This window comes from Carassius gibelio, chromosome A6 (genome assembly GCF_023724105.1).
Source record: "Carassius gibelio isolate Cgi1373 ecotype wild population from Czech Republic chromosome A6, carGib1.2-hapl.c, whole genome shotgun sequence".
NCBI classification, from domain to species: Eukaryota; Metazoa; Chordata; class Actinopteri; order Cypriniformes; family Cyprinidae; genus Carassius; species Carassius gibelio.
Genome location: NC_068376.1, coordinates 25833470 through 25857164, shown reverse-complemented (window position 1 = coordinate 25857164; position 23695 = coordinate 25833470). Strand labels below are relative to the sequence as shown.

Here is a 23695-nt window from a genome sequence, read left to right as displayed (position 1 = left end):
TGCATAATTTCATGGATTTTACCCCACATTTTTTTATGCTGTGAACCAGTACTAGATATAAATGCACTAGACCACTAGTCTCTCCCTGACATTTGATCTGCCATATGGTTCAAAAATGCAGGAAAAACACAGCTCTCTAAAGCAGAGCATCAAAAGTGTTGTTGAGAGTTTCTTTAATTTTTTTGAATAGACACAGGGATCTCTCAGCAGGACGCTTTGAAACACACAGAGCAAGATAAGCAGGGTCTTTACAAAGCCAAAGGGAGAATAGCAGGTAATACCAAACACAGCTGAGAAAACCTGTACTTTTAGGGTACTGCTGCTTGAAATATTAATATGTCTGGAGGAGAAATCCTATCCTACACAGTACACACCCCAGCACGCATCTTTCTGATGCACACCAGGAAGTGTACACTTCAATACTTTTGATTCAATCCTGTCATCCCCAGCAGTCCCCGGTACAGTGAACTCTCTTCATCACTCCAACATTATTCATTTTAAGATGTAAAAATGTGTTACGTTTCAGTTTTTTTTTACAGTGAGTGAACTATCATTTTTCTTGCATTTCCATAATTTATCAAATAGTTCTATCCATTTTTTACCTATAGGAACCTGTGCACCGTTACAGGAATAGCTGATGACTTTTTGAATTCGACCATAGAAAACAAGTACTCAATGCATTGAGATTCCCATATTTCTGAGAATGAACCATATAGGGCCTTAAAAATAAAGATTTGAGAAGAAATGTTTGATAAGAACCAGAAAAGGCTGTTAAGATATCTTTAGTACTTCTTGAGTTATAACCATGCAAACATTGGAACAAGTGTTTTTATGTTACTCTGACATATATGTTCTATGCAATTGTTTTGCTAGAGAAAAACAAGATTTCTAGTTGCAACATTATTTGCTCGTCAGACATTCCTCTTTAAAAGAAAAAAGTATCAGCTGTGTGCAAAGTGACAAACATTTGTTTTCCCATTTTAGAACTGCCACCATTGCCATATAATGCAACCAGGATTGCTAAAGTCAACAGATTTCGCTAATAGAGCCATCTCTGTGTAAACAACAGCATAACGATGCTGCCATCTTTCCTGAAGTCATTTTTGACTGGTTGAGTTGACACAGAATAACCGTATGCGTGTATGTGTGTACATAGAATTAAATTTTACATATTATTGCAATTATATGCTGTTATTACATTATTATTAAAATTATTGACTAATATGCTGTTTGCATAAGGTTTCAGTTGTTTTGTTACAGGCGATTTTGCTTGGGTAAAAAGGAATAGCCGTAACAACCTGCACACCATTAAAATAACCACTGCATTTTAGAAAGAAACACGGTTAACCAATCACTGCTCAGGTGTGAATTTGTAAGCGGTGGAAATGAAGACTAAAGATTATTCTGTGAAAGTTAAAGTTAAACAAAGGCAGAAATGAAAAAAAAAAAAATCCCTATATCTCCATGTCGATCAGATGCCCCAGAGGGTACTTTTTGTTCAGTAATAACAAAGCCAGCTATCCAGCTGCTGCATAGAAAAGACTGTACCTCCAGAAGGAGACTTATGAAAGAAGCCACAAAGAGCCAAATAATCAGTTTGAAGCGGCTACAGAGTTCAGTAGCTGAGAATGGAATAAAGGTGCACTAGTCAACCATATAAAGAGCTCTGTATAACGCTGGCCTATATTGCAGGTTGGCACAGATGGATAAACGGTTTTGGAAAAATACTGCAAGGAAAGTTTTTTAAGTTTGTTTATAAAATAATTTATATGCAGTGATCTCAAATATTAGATCAAAATAATATTGCGGTTCTACATTGTTCAAGTGAAATCACAGAAACTTTAATAACTACAAAAGATGAAAATCTGCCATGGTTTTAGAAAATCAGAAAGCCAAAAAAAAAAATTAATGCTTTTACTGAATTTGAGTTATTATTTAACTCATTTAACAGATGCTTTCATCCAGAACTAAGCTGTTATTCATAGACCAAATGTTATCAAATCTAATATCATGCTGTAAAAGTTTATACTTTGAACTTTTGAGCTTTGAAATATTAAAAATGTCATATCCTGTACAGTGGCCCTAAAATGAATTTAAAATGTATGCATGAGTGCTTAAATAATGTGTGTATAAAAATAATGCAGTATTTTGTATAAATTAATAATAATAATTTATTATCATTATGTGAATGTCTTTACTGACACTTTAATCTGTCCTTGCTAAATAAACATATTAATTTTGTATGAATTAATCTTACTAACTCCCAAACTTTTAAACAGTAGTTTAGTAGACTGTTAAGAATGAAGGCAAAACACTTTCTGGTTGTCAAATGTTTAATGGGATTTTAAATGTGACTTATTTTATTTCACTCCATTAAAGTAAAAGACAAATTGTACTTTTCCAAAGTTCTGTAATATATAAGCCCTCATGCATGTGAATTCTAAATGTAGGAACTTTTTTTTTTTTTTTTTTTTTTTTTTTTTTTTTTGGTAAAAACTATTATTTCTGCTCTGTTGGTTCAATTTCTTAGTCGAATCAATTCATGAGCTCTGACTTGACAAGTGAGACTAAAAGCAGCCTGATGATCAAAAAGAAACTTTCTGTTTGTTAAGCACGAGTCACGATCTCCTGCGACTTTTTCAGAATTACGAATCATGCTGTTCTTTAGTAATTACGGCGACCGGAACTTCAGCTTGTGTGAGTGTTTCTAATGAGAGGAGCAAAGTGCCAGGTTTTTCACAGGATTCGGAGGCCTGCTGAGTACTCTTTGGGTGTTATTATTAGTGTTATTATTACTTTTGATTACTCTGTCAAGAGACACGGCATGTTTGCAGTTCTAGTTAAATGATGGAGGTAAGAATACAGGCATTAGGAGCTGCAGTATAGAGTGTTTTCTAAGGTGGACCATATTGCATTATTGATTGTGTTTTGCACTGAATGCTAATGGAAAGTCATTATAGTGTCATCTGATTTATCTCTGACAGCTTCGCATGTGGAAACAGAGCATCGTGGGAGCTCAGCCACTCAAAGAGAGCGGAGGGCGTCTGGGGAACCCTATTGGGCGTATTCAGGTGAGTCACTCTCTTCTTCGACCAATAAACAATGAAAATTTGTGCGCAGCGTCAGTAAGCAACGGCAACATTGTTTACTCAGCATAAGCCTGTCTGTCTGTGGAGAATCAACCCTATTGGGACATTTAATGAGTATATTTCCTTCTGAAAAGCCACAGGTGGGTTTGGTCTAGTAGTTTTACATGTTTTGCAGCAGGAAAAGACCACTTCAGAGCCACAGGGCAAAATCAGTTGGAAATGCTGCATGCTTTTTCTCGACTAGTGCATTTTTTGCGTAATCTATAACTCATCTAACTCAGCAAATTGCTGGATAGTTCTTATTTCATATTTATTGAGAGTTATGAAAATGAATCAATCAATGGTCTCTGGTGGATATACAGTCAATAATTGTGAACAACAGCTGCTCTTATTTCATTTCAAACTCTATTTCTTCACCCCCCCCACCCCTCGTATTTCCAGCTGTTCTTTTGTCTTTTTATTTCTAACTTTTTTTTTTCTCCTCTCGTTCCCATGGGCATCTGAACTATTCGCTTCATCAGCTCTGACAGACCAGTCCTCGCTTGTTCTTTGCCAGCATTCTTCTGACTTGTGTCGATGCTCAGAGGGATGAGGAACATTTATGCCTGTGGTTCCAGCAGCCCTCTAGCATGGAATGATCTTTAAATGGCGCTTTTTCCTTTCTTTTGACTTGCTGGCAGCCATATATGTGTATTTACCATGTGAAGTCATGCGATAAGCCCTGCGAGGCTTTCTCCCTCAGTGTGTGCCAGCTCTAATAGAGGATGCAGCATTTTCCAAATGTCGTTTCCATGATCCAATGATCTATGTCAAAAGATACTGTTTTCTGAGATTCAGATTTTTTGTGTTTGTTTTTCATATCCCCCTGTAGGAAAGAAAACCCCAAATGATCTCTTTAATGTCTCAATAGCTGGTTTGTGTTTGACTGGAATGGGAATGGAGATCCTCGTGAGAATAAAAACACAGTAGTAGTCTCACATGCAACTCTAGTGCTACAATCTGTGCTCAGATTTGCCAAGAAAACAGAGTTGTGCAAAATTCAGAAATGAGGAATTGACACCCTTTTATTTTAGTGTATCTATCTATCTATCTATCTGTCTTTCTGTCCATCCGTCTGTCCGTCCGTCCGTCCAAAATGAAAGACTTCGTCCTGATTTCGTCCTATAGAGTGTTTTGAACAGATGTTGTTGTTTCTCAGGTATAGCTGTGGTTCCTCAGCAGTTCCTCTGAAAGCATTAATGAGGCTAGTCAGCATGAAGCATTTATGATTCAATTCACAAGCAATAGCTGCCTGCTGCGCTTGTTTGTGCATTTTTGCTTTACTTTCGCACATTTTTTTCCCTCTTACAACGGCTTTATCTTCTCACCAGACACTTTAACCGTCATTTTTGTCTGTTTTTGATTCGGTTTCATTGTTTTGCAGCTTGTCCGTGTCAGAGTACTGTGCTGTGTGTTCATTGTCAAGTTAAACCCCCTGATAATGTCAGCTTACTAGAGCATCTATGCGTTTCCTTGTGGCTAAGTCTCGCTCATGTGACCACTAAACAGTGCTTGAGATCCAGAGTTTAGCTCTTGAATTCAGCGAAGAACACAAATGACTCTGTGATTTAAACTTATTTAAAGCCGGATGAAACCATGCTGACAAACAGGAGAAACACTGTAAGCAACGAGAAAGTCAGAAGGCTTTTCAGTCTACAAATTGCCATCATCTACCATGGATTTACTCCATGGTGTTGTGGCAGAAATGTGGGTGAATGTGATTTATTTTATTAATGTAGACATGTATTAAATGTAGTAAAGAAGTAATGGAAAAAATTACTATATTTTTTGCGAATAAGCTCTAGCGTTGGAGCATTTGTAATAAATTGGTTTCATACAAATACCTTGAAACCATATGGTTATATTTTTTTGCCATGGTATTGTGTGTTGTTATCCTGATCTAAATGTATGGTACTATGGAAGACCAATAGTTCATTTTAATAAAACACTCAAACATTCAGAATAATTACATATAACCATATAAAAATAAGGTTGTTACAATTACAGATGTTACTGTTTTTATTAATGAAGATAAATTTACATCTGCATGCTGCTAACTCAGTATACTGTCAACTCAAGTTTCTGTCAAATGTGCATTTGTAAGAGACAACCAAAAGTAATAATATTAGTATTTCAGTCTGCAACCTAATTTATAGTGATAATTATCAATATCGACTGACATGAAACATTTTATCTTGATCATTTTTTTGGCCATATCGCCCAGCCCTAGTAGAAATGGTACAGTCAGGGTTTTTGGACATGGTGCTATGTCAATAACATTATTGTGGAAATGTACCGTGGTATTACTATTATATTCTTTGAAATACTTTGGTGTATTGTGTAAATACCATGGCAGATGAACATGGTGTCAAGCAGTACCAAAGAACCATGGTACTTCCATCCAAAATTGCTTGCCATGGTATCACCCGAGTTCTTTTTTTGTAACTGGTTGACCAAAAAATGCATCTTATGATTTGTTTTACTGCTAAAATATAATATTTGATTCATTCATTGAACTCCATTATACAATGGGATTCAAATATCTAAGATAGTAAGAGACCAACATAATACAGGAAATTAATCTAAAAATAAATTTTAAGGTAATGGCTTAAAATTAAGAAAAAACCTTTTTTGTTTTCAAACATTAAAGCAAAAAGAGACTGAGAAATTTCCCTCTACATTTTAAAGTTAGATTTCCATTCTGTTTCATATTTATGCTAATAATATAATTAGTAACAAAATGTATTCCTTTTGTAAAGACTTTCAGACTTCTAGACCAAAGGCTCTGCCTTTTTTCAGATTTTCTGTGTGTTAAACAGTTCCTCAATTTGAAACTGTTAACCTTCGTGTCATTTTTAGGACAGTCCCACTAATATCAGCTAGCACTGCTGACAGGCCATGTTTTGAAAGCAGTTCAGTAGCTTTTCTTTAGTGTTCTTTTAATATTTGGTGACATTTGAAGCATTGCAAGTTTTTTTTTTTTTTTTTTTTTTTTTTTTTAAGTCTGCATGTTTGTGCTTCTTTTGAACAGAGCCAGAATGCACTCAAACCTTTCATGCTCTCACAATAATTTCTATGCCAGAAGCATTCTGCTGGCTTTACCTCTTTACCTTTTCCCTCCTTTAAACCCATTTTCGGAGCAAAAGCAAATCAAAGCTTGACAGGTACTGGAACAATTACAGATTGGCCAAAAAGCCCATCTAAACTCTATTTCAGGATTTACACCTTTTCATTTATATGCAGTAAGATAATACAATAAGCTAGAAAAAGAAGTGTTACAAATGTGCAGAAGACACTTGTAATGATTAGCTAACACTATGGGTTGCTTTCTGCTTGGAAAAAGGATGTTTAACCAACATTTTATTCAGTAGCTCCCATTTTCTAGCTTGACATTATTCATTCGGAAAGAAGAGAAGTAGGCTTTTGCTGGTAATTTTCCCAATTTAGGCGTGTAATGTACAAAGCAGCATTGTTTATGTACATGCCAATGACCTATAAAGGATCCTGCCAACTTTATTGGAGAGTGTCAATAAAGTTGACACACACACACACACAATATAATGATATCAAGAACCTAATAAGGTGCAGGTCCAACCTTGGCCTTAGCTTAGAATAACTTCCAACAATCTTGGGTAGAATATTGCACAATCCTTCACAGTAGAAAAGCCTCTAGTTAGCCTATTAATTCCAGGAAGAGATTCTTTATACAGTATACAGTAATTTATACCGTATAAAGCATAATGAGACATTGTATAGGATGTACCTGGACCTGTAAAGTTTACTTATTAAGGTTGTAAAGTGATGCTCACTACTGTTCAAGTTCAAGGGACAGTTCTTTTTTTTTTTTTAAATGAATACTTTTATTTGGCAAGGAGGCATTAAATTGACCAAAAGTGACTTTTAGAATGTTAAAATAAAATTATAAATGGTGTTTTGTGACATCTCTATTCATCAAAGAATCATTAAAATATATATCTTCCACAATATTAATAATTTTTTCAACGTGTATAATAATAAATGTTTTGTAAGCACCCAATCATATAATATCATATGATTTCTGAAGAATCATGTGAGACTGAAAATTTAGCTTTAACGTCAAAGGAATAAATGACAACTTAAAACGTGTTGATATAGAAAACATAATTTTTTTATAAAAATATGTAAAAAATATTATTGAATTGTAATAATTTTTCAGAATGTTACTATTTTACTGTATTTTTAATCAAATAAATGCAGGCTTAAAAGATCTTACCCCCCCCCCCCCCCCATTTTTAATGGTTTTATACTTTTTACATCATCATCATTATCTTAGTTTTCTGTTTTAAGATATACGCTGAAAACAATTTGGTGTAGAGGAAAGGAAACTAAGTAACACATTGAATTAAACATGACATTTTGTAGTAGAAAACTGAATTAGAATTGATTCATCAAACACACTCCATTAATCTTTGTATTACCTAGGAAAAATATATTTTTTTTACAGTGCAGACTTACAATGCAGTTCTCCCAAAAATGAAAATTTAATGTTTATCTGCTTACCCCCAGGGCATCCAAGATGTAGGTGATTTTGTTTCTTCAGTAGAACACAAACAAAGATTTTTAACTCAAACCCTTGCAGTCTGTCAGTTATATAATGTAAGCTGATGGGAATCATGGCTTTAAGAGTCAAAAAAACATACATAAACCAAATTATGTGTAAAGACACGAAATGATTGGTCTATGCAAGAAACTGAACATTATTTATATTGTTTTTTCCTCAGATTTTCACCGCAGTGTCCAGACTGTCCTGAATAACAGCTGGAGCATTTCAATTAGGAGTGTCAATGGTCCATTTGTGAGATAGGTGGCGGTAATGCACTTATAAGTCTGCGATCCACTATAAAGCAAGAAGAAGAAGAAGACGCATCAGCCGCCAGCTGTTGAGAACGTGCTCAAGGACAGCTCTGACATTGCGGTGAAAATCTGAGATAAAAAACAATATAAATACGGTTCAGTTTCTTGCACAGACCGATCATTTGTGTCTTTACATATCAATGTATCGTTAAGAACCACAAGGTTTAATTTGTTGTTGTTTGTGTATGTTTTTATGACTCAAAGCTGTGATTCCCATTTACTTACATTATATGACGGACAGACTGCAACGGTTTGAGTTTTAAATATTTGTTTATGTTCTACTGAAGAAACAAAGTTACCACATCTTGGATGCCCTGGGGGTAAGCAGATAAACATCAAAATTTCATTTTTGGATGAACTATCCCTTTAAACTTAGCACACATTATCACTATACTGTAACTCAATATAAACTACTGCTTAGAACTTTTTAAATGTGACTATTTGGTCTCTCTGTCTCTACGTGTGAGTTTGGATCACATTTTACCCTTTTTGCTGATGCAATTTGTCCATGCTCGGCATAAACTGTTATAATTTTCTACTCTCTCCCATGTGACATAACAAATAATGTTGCTATTTTTGTGACAGATGCGCTTGCAATTTTGGCACTAGGAATATGATCTTGGAACTCAGTTCAATACCGTGTTGCTTTAGAAAATGACATACCCAAGTGCTAATTGTCAGGTATCTTTAATTGCCGAGACATACCACTAATTGCCTGTCAACATAATGTGACCACCTTTGCAGCTGCATATGTAAATGACTTCATAATTAAACACTTTTCATTCTGTTCATAAATGCAGATCTATGTAAAAGTAGTTGTTAAATGTAATTAGATTTAAGAAGACAAAAAGACTCTATATGCACTGCTAGGGGTGGATTCGAATGAGGTAGGAGCCCAGGAAATGACTGTAGAGCTTGCAAGGCAAGATTTGATTATGGTTTATTTAAAATGTGCGTGTGTGTGAAGGTATTTTTCAAAAGGGACAGATAATATGCCACACTGCAGGGTCTCCCCCAGGAGGTACGGGCACGCATCATTACTCATATTTTTCCTCTCATATTCTGCCAGGTTTTCATTTTCTTCTGCCAGTATTCTCTCATTCCCTCTCCCTCTCCTTCTCTCTCTCTCTCACTCCCCTTTTATACCTCTTTCCCTCCTCTTTCCTCTCGATATATCTGAGCAAATATTCACTTTGTGCTAAAGAGAGAGTATCTGTGTCTGACAGCCTTCATCGTCCCAACATGCTATTATTACAGGAGCAGTTTGCGTATTTTATTTACATGAACAGTTCAACATTGTAGGGTGAATTCTGGGTCATTAAGATTCCATTTTTAACTGCATAATAGTTCACAACTTCAAAATGTTGGATTATGAGCTAGCTAAGGATTTCAGCGGTCGTTCCCGGTCATTTATGAGATGTAAATGCAGCACAATGACAGCCTGTTGTGGTTGGATGCTAAAATAAGTCAGATCGACGTTCCCCAGAATCATTTTTCTGTGTCCCTGGCAACCCTCTGTGATTGATGGGTCAAGATGGCCAACCTAGATGGTTATGCAAGACGAGCTCTCATAATTTGCAATGATAAATCGCTAAGACAGGAACCAATTTGGGTGAGAAATCCGGCTCCTATATCATCCTCGAAGCTTTTTGTGGCAAAGTGCCTGTCCTTTCTGGAAAAACAAGTTTTATTAAGAATTCAAATGAGATGGGATCTGTTTAACATAACGGAATATAGCGCAACAGAAGGAGATGCTTAGAATGATCTTAGATGTTCTCTGGTAACTCAGAGAAAGGAGAACGTATCCAAAAAATGATTTGTATTCCAGGCTGTTTAAATGTGGCGTGAAGTGACTGAATGTTTAGTGAAAAGATGCAGAGGTAGAAATTCTGAAGAAAACAGCATCATATATGCATACATTCTGAAGCTATCTTATACTAACTCAGGGTTATTCTTCTATCCCGACAATCGCTCCAGTCCCTGCTGCAGAAAACACCCCCAGGACAGGATATTACCACCTCCATGCTTTTTACTGTAGAAATGATTTTTTTTTTGGATTTTGAGCTGTAATAATGGTAGATGAAAATAATAGGATGTCTTTGACCTGTGTGTGTGTGTGTGTGTATATATATATATATATATATATATATATATATATATATATATATATATATATGTATGCATGTATGTGTATATATTTTAGGGGTGTAATGGTACAGAGAATTCATGGTTCAAAACGTTTGTCTTAGGGTCTTGGTTCAGAAAATGCAACAAATACCCAATGCTATTTGTTTTCCATTTATTTTGAACAGACAGTAGTGCTACATACGTGTATCTTGAGCAGTTGTTGATTTGAATTAGATAATTATTTCAAGATTTAAAGCAAAAACAGAACGGTCTGATATGGTGGAGCAGGTGGTGCTTATAGAACAGCAGAGATATAGCATTTCCTTGATTACTGATGTAAATAAAGCAGCGTTGAAATATGCATTATAGGCAAGTCAGTGTAAAATAAAATGCAATCAGAACCTTTCTGAAGATGGTAAATTCCCCTCTGAGATACGTTCATATAAACCACCACCCCAAGTCAATATTTCTATTTTTCCTCCAATATTTTTTCACATTGCAAAAAGTTACCTTGATCTGCCTGTTAGGGTATTTTGTCCTTTTTGTGTCTGTCTTAAGCATTTCTTGCTTCTGTTAGCCTACTGTTTAGAGACTTATAATATTTAATTTTCCACATAAATGCAGTTTGTGTGCAATTCCGGAATAGAGATCAGCCAAAAAAAAAAAAAACATCAACAAAACAATTTATGGCTGATGGACCGGTGAATCTCTAAAGCCAGGAACTTTCCCACACTGCTGATTTAAAACAAGCAGGCGGTTCTTTGAGCTCTTATGTGCCATCTGAGCTCACCGTTCTTGTTTTGGGTTGGTGCATAGATTGTCTCTTCTTCCGCTCTTTCCTGTTGTGACTGTTAGCGTTGCATTACCACGTACGCACCCCTTCTGGATTGATTGCATGTGACGGACTGTATTCATCGTCACACTGCATGAACCAAACAGTTACTTCCATACCATTACACCCCTAATTATTTTATTTTATTTTAACACAGTGGTTGTGTATTCTTCATATATTAGCAAATGTCCGCAATTTAACTGAAGTGAAATGCAAGTTGCATTATCCCTGTCTTTTGTTCAAGTCAATTTTAAATTTCATCTTTTATTTCATGGTTTTATTTAGTAAGTAATTAAATAATTTAGTTATTTGTAGAAGTATCAGCTTTAAAAGCACATTTCAGTACCATAAGCAAACGATTTGTCAAGCCTGTTATTTTTCTGAAGTCGTTGCTGTATTTGTCATACATGAAAAAGCATTTAAGATGGACTTGAATTGAAAATGTACTGTAGTTTATTAACAGGTAAACACTTTGTGTGTGTGTGTTTGCAAATGATTGACAGGCATAGATAATTTCTGATTGGCTAAAAAAAGTGCAGGCTTGACTGTTGACCTTGACTGTTTTTGATTATGAGCCTGGCAATGTCATAGAAACAAATGTGTTTTCTCAGGACATCTCTTACAGTCATATCTGTCATGCAGTTCTATCAAAGAGCACAGTTTGTGTCATTGGTTGAGATCTCTATGAATTTACTGGTTTTACTTAAAATATTTTTCCTTTCTACAAGCAATACATAAGTCTTAGAAAAAAAAAACTTAGACTGGCATTTAAGTCTAAACAGTTACGTGCAACCTTGCAGGCTAAGAGAAATCTAAGGTTACCCTCCCTGCCAACACGAGGGTTTTTTTAACGTGACCCTGTGCGAGGAGGGGTTTGTTTGGTGAAACTTTCCTCCCCACCCATAACATAGCCTCTGCATACAATGGAAGTGATCATATCTCTCTGTCTGAACAGGAGGAGAGGAAATGAACACACTGGAGGGTGGACTGTAGAACATGCAGCTACATGCTAGATAGTGATCATCCAGAAAATACCAGCTAATTACTGACCTTTTAATTTTAATTCACAGTTAAGTTTCTTGTTGTAGTTTTTCTTCCGTGTGAATGCTTCTCACAGCGCCTGTGGCTACAGCCATATCCTCGGCTATTCATAATTCATGATATGCTCACCGGAATAATAGAAGAATACATAAGAATATATTATTTATTATAGATGCCCTGAGAAGTCACTGCTCTTATTTTCTTCAAATTATTACGCTTTTTGTCATTAAAAAAATATTTCATAGCTTTGTGTAAAATTTATGTGATAGGACCTTTTTTTTATTATTTTTTGATCACAAGATCCATAAAATACTGTTAAGATTCTGGGAGTTGTGAAACCAGTAAAGAGGTTTATATGCAATTAAAACAGAATGTTCCAAACCATTAAACTTCCAGGCACTTAAACCCAAAGTTTCTTATTTTCAGCCTCCTAAATAAAGTTTCACAGGGTGTGGGATAATATCCAGTTCACTTGAACTCTCCATATAACTACTCCGAAACAGGAAAGAGATTTTTTTTACATAGTAAAGTATCTTAAGATGGAGGCTGATAAAACTAGAGGCGGACCATGTTTTGTCTGGAATGCCATTCGCCAGCTAATTAGACGCAAATAGACCTTTGATTTATCATTTCCTTACTTGTCCTGTTTCGCTATGCAAGTGGAACGCAGCCGAGATACTTAAGAAGAATGGGTCAAAGATTAGTGTTCTAGAACATGCCATTCTAGATATAAAGGAAGCTTTTAGGTGGATTATGTATTAGTATAATATGCCTCACAGCACATTTCAAGAGTAAAAACTGCTGTACTTTAACAGTTGGGGACCTGTGTAATAATTTGAAAGAAGTATTTTATGCTCTCCAAGGCTGCATTTATTAATAAAAAATCAGTAAAAAATAATTAGATTTTTAAAATAACTGTTTTTTTTTATACATTTTAAAATATGATATATTCCTGTAATGGCAAAGTAGCCATTACTCCAGTCTTCAGTGCCACGTCATCCTTCAGATATCATTTTAATAAACCGATTTGGTGCTTATTATTATCAGTGTTGAATACAGTTGTGCTGCTTTATATTTTTGTGGAAACCATGACACTAACAGCATTTATTTGTAACAACGTAAGAGCCTTTACTGTTAGTTTTAATCAGTTTAACATGTCCTTGTTGAATAAAATTATCAATAAAAAAAAACTTACTGACCCCAAACTTATAAATAGTGGTATTTCAGTGCAATTCAGTTCTTATGTAACTTATTGCCCCCCCCCCCCTCTTTTTTTTTGCCAAACAGCTGTTAGAGTCATTTGTAGAGACTTGAGTTGTTTGGTTTGCGTGTGTGTATGTGTTCTAGACTCATTATCGTGGGCAAAATACTGTTAATTCTAGTACACATTCCAAAGAAAGTGGGTGGAGACCGTGAGATAAAGGGTGTAATTCAGTCTGAAAGGTATCAATTAATGAGTTCAGTTATATCGCACCGATCAGCGACAAAGCCCATTTTCCTGTTACACATTTTTTTCATTCTAATGAAGGTTACATAATGTTTGAAAAATGATTCAGTCACAAAGCTTTAAGTATGGGAAGGCTTCTGCATTCAAAGCAGGTTCTGTAAGCTAAAATCAGATTCTAATGAGGTGAATGGTCTGGGATAATGTTTTGGTAAGGCCTATGTTGATGTTTCCACTAGTTAAAAACCATGTGTCCGATTGCTTAGAAAAGTTTTATTACAGTTTTCCATAAGCCACAGGATTTGAGGTATCATTCATTCCTTTTTTTATTGCTCTAAGACTGTTATTTTTTTTTACAAGTAGGCCTTCAGTTTTTACCTCAAAATGTCTCAAATATGAAATGTCATACTCTTGTCATACTCTGAAAGTGTTTTTTAATCCAAAAGATTTTCTGTGACTGAAGAGCTCAAGAGTAGTTCAAACTAAGATCCTCTTTCAAACAGTTATGACAAGAAAAGCGGCATTGTGCATTTTCCATTTTCTTTGTATTATTGAAGACGATTTGAGGTAAATTTAAGAATTTAAGAAAATTGGCATGGTTACAAAAGCTGTCCTAATGCATCGAAACAGCAGTTGTAATTTAACTCTTTAAGATGCAAAGTATTTTATATCTATATCAATTGTGTTTAGTATAACTAAACTAGTCTTGAGTCCATCAAACTGATTAAAACATTTGAATTGAATTATTAAAGGAATACTTCATGCACGCTCATGCTGCTCCAAACATGCATGTCTTTCCTTCATCCATGGGTGAAATTTAGGAGAAATTTAATGAATTATATTTGCCACTCTTTTTCATGCAGTTACAATGAAGGCTCAGGCTGTCAAGTCTCAACAAGGATGCAAAAAGCAGCATTAAAGTATGATAAAATCCAATTCATGAGTTATATTTCAAGTCTTCTGAAGCCATGGGAAAGATTTGTGCAGACCTCCGGAGGGGCAGGGGAGTCAGTGAGTTGTACTTCATGATCGAATCATTTCACATGCCTTCAGAAAATGTATAGCTTTTGAGTCGTGTTGACTACTTGTGATACTTTTAATACTATTCAGAATAATGCATTATGTTTCACGGAGGAAAGACTGTACGTGCTTGAAATGAGCTGTTTAAATAATGGCAGCATTTTCATTTTTGTGTGAACTAATCCTGTAAGACAGATTGTTTATTGCTTCTCATTTCTCTTCGAATTAAGAGCATTTAGCATATTTTTACCATGAATATTAATACTTCTAGTTCTAGTCACTCATCTGAATATCCATATCTATAATCGGTTCACAAAGGCACTTTCCGAATTCCTAATTTCCCTTGACTAACATGTTTAATTCTTTTTGAAGCGTGACAATCATTTGCTTGTTCATTTATGAGTCACTTCTGCAGTGAAGCTCATAGCAGCCACAACGAAGTCTTTCGAACAACAAGCCTCTTTCACCGAAAAATGCTTTACAATCTGTGACTGAATCTGCATAATTCGCATCTCATTGATTTGTAACTTTATTGTACCTATATTTGTCCAGATTTAGATCTGATCTGGCCTGTTTCTGCATCGTTCGCAGCTATCAATGACCCTGGAAAACAACCGCAGGTGTCCCATTCAAACCCCAGCCAGCTCCACTGTCACTATCAATCGCATCAGCGTTGCATGTTTGTTTCCTGTCGACCGTGTGTGGTGTACAGACCGCAGAGGGTTAGATTGAACATGACTGGTGAGCGGAGCCTTGCCAAAAAGTGTGACGGCTGCCAAAGTGTGCGCTACGTGTCCCATTTTCTCAGGGGGGACAAAACAGACATGACAAGGCAATCTCCACACAGTCAGCGTTCCCGTGGCAACCACAGTCAGGTTATTTATCTGCAAGGTTAATGGGATTACGGCTGGTAACAAAGATAGTGGATTGAGACAAACATGTGCCCGTCGGACTGAAGGGTATGTGACACTGAGTGGTAGCTGTTAAGCTAAATGACTCAGCTAGCCCAAACAGATGGTGCTCAATACATACACGAGTCGTAAAACTGTTTTATGGCCTGCGTTCCTGGTTTTTCCCCCCAAAAGAGATCTGAATGTGGCACCGCATATTTGGAAGCATTTGCATCATCTTGCCCTGCGGATGTTTTACACACAGTTGATTTAGATTTTCGCTTCTTTGTTCTACTTCTGTTACATAACGCTGTGAACATGTGCCAGAAAGTTCAATTTTTGTCTCATTTATCCATAGAATATTGTTCCAGAAGTACACCTGGGTACTCATTAGCAAACTTGAGACTATTTTATATATAGAGATAGAGAACACACATTTTTTTCTTTTTAATGCAGAAGATGTTAATGCATTATGTTAGATCCCCTTATTTAAAAGCAGGAATCTAATTAAATATATTCTCTGAAAACAAGTCTTGGGGCCCTATTTTAACGATCTAAACGCAAAGTGTAAAGCGCATGGTGCAGGTGCACTCAGGGCTGGCCAAATCCACTTTTGCTATTTTAACGACGGAAAAATGGTGTGCGCACTCGGGCACATGGCCTAAATGGGTTGTCCCTATTCTCTTAATGAGTAATGGGTGTTTTTTGGGCATAACGTGCAATAAACCAATCAGAGTCTCATCTTCTGTTCCCTTTAAGAGCCAGTTACACTCATGCCATGACGGATTTGCTATTTACATGGCGGGATTTGGCAAACGCAAAGACAGAACGCATCTCCGAGACGAAACGAAGCTGCTCGTGTGCGAGCAAATAGATAGCCTAATTCTGATTCATGCGATGTCTATCCATTATGACATTTAGGCATATATATATATGATATATAGAGAGAGAGAGAGAGAGCTTGTAAAAAAAATCTTATGCATTGCAATCCTTTTTTTATATATATTTGCCATATTTGTGTGCTGCTGTGTGTCCCTGTGTTTATTAAGCAGTGTGTACGCTCTTTAAATAACAAAGAAAAAACATTGCGCAAGATTTTAGACCAGGTTTGAGTTGGTCTATGGTGCAGTCTATTTTCAGCTTCTTAAAATAGCATTGCGCCAGCAATGCGCCTGAACACACCTCTTTTTTAGACCAGCATGCCCATGGTGAAAAGTGAAAATGCATTTGCTATTTAAACGACGTGGCCCTGGATGGGAAAATGCAAACCTCGCCGGACTGAAACTAGCAAACACACTTGCGCTGCGCCTTGCGTCGCATTGCACTGGGTGTATGATAGGGCCCTTAATGTCTTGCACAATTTGATATATAAATAAAATATCATATATGTATCATGTTTTTATTATTATTTATAAAGTTTTTTTTAACTGAAAATAGAAAGGAGGAAATACTGATTTAGAAAATTATTTATGCCATGGACTGAGACTTTCCGTTTCATGTTTTTGTCATCTTGTGGTTTGTAGTCACTTTTTAGGGATCAGACAAAGTGCTTTTGCACCGATCTTTAAAAAGGGAACTCACTCTAATGAAAAACAGCTGAATGTCTTTTGAAATTGAATTGAAATTTCCGCTAGAGCATAGTGCATGTAACCAAAACCTTTTTCCTCCTCCTCTTTTTTTTTTTTTTTTTTTTTTTTCGCAATATGGCAGGTCAAATCAAACCCACCTGAATTCCAATTACCGTCTTTTCAAGAGACCATTATCACTGATATGCACTTACTTTTTCCATCAGCAATTTGATATTTAGAGCCATTTGCTAAGGCAAGCATTGTTATCCTTGCTAGGGCCAGAATATTATAGACTTTTTTTGGACTAGGGACATAAGTAAGTAACTACCCTAGCAACAGTATGAGCAACATTTAGCAAAATGTTTATTTAGTGTGATGCTTGTTAAATAAGACTTAGATGATGATCAGATGTCATTTTACAAGATTATGCATTAAGAAATGTAGATCATTCCAAAGGGGCTTTACATTTTCTTGCATTTGGTGATGTTGAATTTGAATCTGCGTCCTTGTGTTGCATTATTAGTATTTTTACACTCATTCCCCTCATTCCCTTTTTTCATTCATATATACAGGCCTTAGGGCTACACAAAAAGCATAATATTCCAAGATGCGTTTTTTTATCATTAATAAAATAAGTTACATACAGCCACTTCCAGTTTCAGTCCCTATTTGTTTACAATTAAAGTTTGATTAAAAATAAATCAGATGATGATATAGTTGTACATCTCTTTGCATTGCCAGGCCTGAGATGGACGGGGGGAAAGAAATGTCTTTTCATTCTCATTACCATTATCTCGCTCCTCCTGTCTCTTTCTGGGAATCAGATCACGCAGAATTAATCCAATTAGTGTCTTTGTTAATTAGCCTGCTATTCCAAGACTGAGATATAAATTAGAGCTTTCAAATTGTTTGGTGAGATTGTTCTGAACACTAATTAAAATGCAGTGCGAATTATACGAACATAAAAGATGAGTTATTTCTTGGCTTAAAGAAAGAAGTTGGGAAAGTAGTCCGATTTAACACACAGCTGCAAGATTGCAAGTACTTCAAGTGTCCTATTGAATCAGAAGCAGTCTTTTATGTAGATGAGGCTGTTATAGGTTTATTGATATTTCTGTTATATGCAGAAAAGCCACGAGGAGTGTAATGGCATATAAACGGTAATATATCTGGAAAGGATGATGAGTCGTACAACATGTAATTATCCAAGTCGATTTATTCTGGTATAACTTTTATATATTGTTGCATAAAACTATTTTATATTGGAAATTTGTGCATTTGATTGGTAAAAGATGTCAACACACACACAATAGCTTGCTACATGAGCTGTATTGCATTGAATTTTCACACTTGTGTATGTAAGTGGAGTTTATTTGATGTAAATTCACATTTAAATTCAGGCAGATCTTAAGCTGGTGGAGCATAAGAGTGGAAGTATTGCAGAATAATTGCATCTCTCAGGGAACTGTTTGAAAATACACATATGTAGTGCACACGTCTCACACGGCCTTGATGTTGGAGTGTCAATGAAAATTCAAAAGGGCTTTGAGGCATATATCATCATCTTATGATCCATACGATACATACTTAAGATTCCTTAAATGCACTGAAATCTATTCAATCAGAAATTCTCAACAATCAGTGAAAGGTAATGAAGCCATTAGAGTGTAATTCATTCATTTACTGCGTGAATAAAAAAGCACTGTAAAAGTCTCATCCGTAGCTTTCAAATGTCATTCACACTTGAATATTCAAACAGGGTTGAAGGTTATTTTTTCAGTTTTCATATTTCATTAAGTTAATATTTAATTCTGTTCCTTGCTTTAATGATACACTAGCATTCAAATGTTTGTGGTCAGTATGTTTTAATGTTTTTCAAATAAGTCTCTTACTGAGACTCTGTGCAATTTAAAAGAACTGTATTTAAAATCTTAATTCCTGTGATGGGAAAGCTGAATTTCCAGCAGCTATTACTTCGGTCTTGATCCTTCTGAAATTGATCTAATATGCTGATTTGGTGCTCATTAAACATTTCTGATTATTATCAATCTTGAAAACAGTTGTGTTGCTCAATATTGTTCAGGATTCTTTGATGAATAGGAAACAACAAATTTAAATTGTGTGTATATATACAGTATTGTTCAAAATAATAGCAGTACAATGTGACTAACCAGAATAATCAAGGTTTTTAGTATATTTTTTATTGCTACGTGGCAAACAAGTTACCAGTAGGTTCAGTAGATTATCAGAAAACAAATGAGACCCAGCATTCATGATATGCACGCTCTTAAGGCTGTGCAATTGGGCAATTAGTTGAAAGGGGTGTGTTCAAAAAAATAGCAGTGTCTACCTTTGACTGTACAAACTCAAAACTATTTTGTACAAACATTTTTTTTTTCTGGGATTTAGCAATCCTGTGAATCACTAAACTAATATTTAGTTGTACGACCACAGTTTTTTAAAACTGCTTGACATCTGTGTGGCATGGAGTCAACCAACTTGTGGCACCTCTCAGCTGTTATTCCACTCCATGATTCTTTAACAACATTCCACAATTCATTCACATTTCTTGGTTTTGCTTCAGAAACAGCATTTTTGATATCACCCCACAAGTTCTCAATTGGATTAAGGTCTGGAGATTGGGCTGGCCACTCCATAACATTAATTTTGTTGGTTTGGAACCAAGACTTTGCCCGTTTACTAGTGTGTTTTGGGTCATTGTCTTGTTGAAACAACCATTTCAAGGGCATGTCCTCTTCAGCATAGGGCAACATGACCTCTTCAAGTATTTTAACATATGCAAACTGATCCATGATCCCTGGTATGCGATAAATAGGCCCAACACCATAGTAGGAGAAACATGCCCATATCATGATGCTTGCACCTCCATGCTTCACTGTCTTCACTGTGTACTGTGGCTTGAATTCAGAGTTTGGGGGTCGTCTCACAAACTGCCTGTGGCCCTTGGACCCAAAAAGAACAATTTTACTCTCATCAGTCCACAAAATGTTCCTCCATTTCTCTTTAGGCCAGTTGATGTGTTCTTTGGCAAATTGTAACCTCTTCTGCACATGCCTTTTTTTTAACAGAGGGACTTTGCGGGGGATTCTTGAAAATAGATTAGCTTCACACAGACGTCTTCTAACTGTCACAGTACTTACAGGTAACTCCAGACTGTCTTTGATCATCCTGGAGGTGATCATTGGCTGAGCCTTTGCCATTCTGGTTATTCTTCTATCCATTTTGATGGTTGTCTTCCGTTTTCTTCCACGTCTCTCTGGTTTTGCTCTCCATTTTAAGGCATTGGAGATCATTTTAGCTGAACAGCCTATCATTTTTTGCACCTCTTTATAGGTTTTCCCCTCTCTAATCAACTTTTTAATCAAAGTACGCTGTTCTTCTGAACAATGTCTTGAACGACCCATTTTCCTCAGCTTTCAAATGCATGTTCAACAAGTGTTGGCTTCATCCTTAAATAGGGGCCACCTGATTCACGCCTGTTTCTTCACAAAATTGATGACCTCAGTGATTGAATGCCACACTGCTATTTTTTTGAACACACCCCTTTCAACTAATTGCCCAATTGCACAGCCTTAAGAGCGTGCATATCATGAATGCTGGGTCTCATTTGTTTTCTGAGAATCTACTGAACCTACTGGTAACTTGTTTGCCACGTAGCAATAAAAAATATACTAAAAACCTTGATTATTCTGGTTAGTCACATTGTACTGCTATTATTTTGAACAAAACTGTATATATATATATATATTCTTGAAAGGAATAGTTTGGGCCAAAATGTGACTCATGTGGTTCCAAAATTGTATGGCTTTCTTTCTGCTATGCTGCATAAAATAAGATATTTTGAAGAATTTTCAACTGTTTTTGTCTGCACTTACATCATAACAGTAAGAGAGAGTACTGTAAATGATGGCGGAATTAAAATTTCTGGATGAATTATTCATGTAAGTACCATTCATTATTTTGTCATATTTCCTCTGTTTTTTTTTTGTCTCAGTCTGTGAAGAAAAGTTAATAGGTTTGCTCTTTGTGTTGCTGAAAATTTGTTGTGATTGAGAGAGCGACATACAAGACGACACAACAAAACTGTCAGCTATCGGCTTCCCTCAACACATCTCTCAGTGTGATTTGATGAAAGCTGTTGCATCTTGCAGCTCATGAGCCAAGTCGTTTGAGGTGACCGATCATCAGATATGTATACAGCCCTTAAGAACAAAGTGTTAAAGTGAGGGAGACGTTGAGCAATTCAATGATAATAATTCACAGATCACCCTGATATCACAGTCACAATTGAAGACGCCGACAGAGCTAATTGTTTAGTCTGTGACAGGGAGAGATTAAATGGTTCAGAAGATTTGTGGACTGTCAGTTGGATGGACATGGATGCCATCCAGGAAATACCATAGACCGATAGCTTAGGGTGAGAACCACGTCTTGGTCTTTTCACAAAGGAGCCCAGATGACTAATTAATTAGGAGATCAGAAATCCGAGGGAATTCAGAACAGCTTTGCACAGGTGTTTTAAATCTATTTCAGAGAAGATGGTGACCTGCATTTCAGTGGGGGGCTTATGTCAAAGCGGGATGAATCTGGAGGAGAGATTGAGTATTCCAGGTGAAGTGTCTTTGTGCAGATATCCTACCCCTGCTGGGACAAAAACCGACAGCTGGTTCGGGTGCACTGTGCCAGCACTTAACAAATCAGAACATAAGAGTCTGGCCCAAGGAGAAATCAATGGGGAGGTGGAAAGGGGTAATCCAGCATCCATCTAAGAATCATATAAGCACCACGACTCTATGCCTGCGTGGAAAAAACAAGTGGCTGACTGTCGTCTGAGCTGCCAGCCTAAAAGCATAGACGCAGAACCCTGAGGAGATACAGTGAAAGCCAGGATAACCCTCAGGATGTGTCTAATTGGCTTCTGACATTGGGGGAAAAAACAGCACCAGACTGTAGCTTCAATTCATCATTTTGGACTTGGACAACTGTGTTGTCTGAATGCAAAATATTCACAGCTGAAAAAAACAGTTGCTGAAAAATTGATGTCAATTAGCAGAGCTCCGAGGAGATTTCTGCACCGTTGCGGCGGGCCAAGAACTTTGGAATGACCTACTTGTCCCCTCATTAATTGGGTAAGAGGAGTAACCTTTCCTTAAAAGAGGAGAACCGTGACTTCTTCTGTCCCGATGGAGAGTGATCTGACCTTAATCTGTCAGATGGAAAAGAGCGCACCCCCATTCTCTTGTGATCTCAGTGTTCCTGTTCCAGAGACCTACAGTAGGTGCTGGGTTGAAACTGGTCAGGGCATCTCCGGTAGCTTTCAGTGTTTGATTGCTTGGCCCACTACTGTTTTATATCATTTGCATTATAATGTATTTATCTGTACATTTAAGCATTGTTCAGTGATTGTTTCTGAAGGTTACACAAGTGGGTGGCAACAAGTGACTCTCTTTATGAGTGAATCATTGATTCAACCCAATCGCTTCATTTAAAAGCATCGATTAATTCAGGAACATAACAAGTGATTGTCAAAGAACGAGTCATTGAATCATTCACCCAATTAGTCTTTTTTTTTTCAGGAAGAAAGGCCACTTCTGTGCTCTGTTGCTCGGATATGCTACTTTAATCGATTGATTCTACTTTGAATTTATTTTGAACTATTTTCATTAATGGAGCAAAAAAAAAAAAAATACATAGAGTAAATGGCAATATTGGTGAAATATAAAATTCTCAATATTATTATTATTATTTTGTCAAAGTGTGCGCTACTAGAGTTATTTGATGATGTTTAATTTATTTGGTTGATTGGTTGGTTGGTGTAAAAACTGTTTCCCATACTACTCTGCCGTCCACCTACGACTCATGTCAGTCATACTAACCAAACTCTGGCAAATGGACTCCTGTCTCAGAATATCAACAGGATGTCATACAGTCTATCGATGGGGAAACTAAGAGCGACTGAGCACAGTTGGGAGTCGACAGACTTTTAGCAAAGAATATTAGAGACAATATAATTCTTGACACCACGATCAGGCCCTCAAGCCCGAGGGCAAATCTGATGTGCCGTCTTTGAACCTACAGCATAGAATACTTTGGTTAGAATTCAAAAACTGCTTCAATATGCACTTCTTTGACTATGCTTTTGATTGGCATGAGGTCAGTGTGAACACAAGATAGCACTGTGATGGCAACCGTGCATCTGTTGGACCAATCCCATGAGGTTTTTCTCCTCTCCTCCCACTTTTCACTATCTAGACTGGGAGGAATCTCCCTGCCAGCAGTGCTGATGATAACATTATAGTGGTTAGTTAAATTTCGTACCTTCTTGTGACTAAGAGTAAAAAGTCTGTTTAATCCGACTCTTGGAAAACAGGTCCCAAAATTGGAGTGATTAGCCTCAGGCACCCCATAACTGCTCTTCAGAAATTATAATAACATATTGCTGTGTACATTTGTCCTTGCAGGAAGCTGAAAAATTGTGATTAAAATTTGAGTTTTCCTTTGTAAGCTAGTTTGCACGGATTGTTTTTTTGTTTTTGTTTTCACTGCTCTTAAGAGTCCCATCCAGACATATAGCTGTTTACAGCAACCCTCAACGTGTCAAAGATTATTATTCATATACTGTGTGCAAGAATTAATTTGATGTGCAAACCATTAAGCATTAGGAGGCAATATACATACACCACTATGACATGGACTCTGATATGTCTGCCACCACTGGTAATAAAACCATT

The 23695-nt window shown here is 36.4% G+C and overlaps 1 protein-coding gene across 1 annotated transcript in view; it reads left to right on the top strand.

The window, feature by feature from the left end:
* The window catches only part of LOC128015864 (receptor-type tyrosine-protein phosphatase gamma), an 83823-nt gene that overhangs the window by 18343 nt on the left and 41785 nt on the right, over positions 1-23695 (top strand). Inside the window, exon 2 of the mRNA XM_052600080.1 lies at positions 2985-3071. Within this exon, the coding sequence (XP_052456040.1) occupies positions 2985-3071 (87 nt within the window). The remainder of the gene's footprint in view (positions 1-2984; positions 3072-23695) is intronic.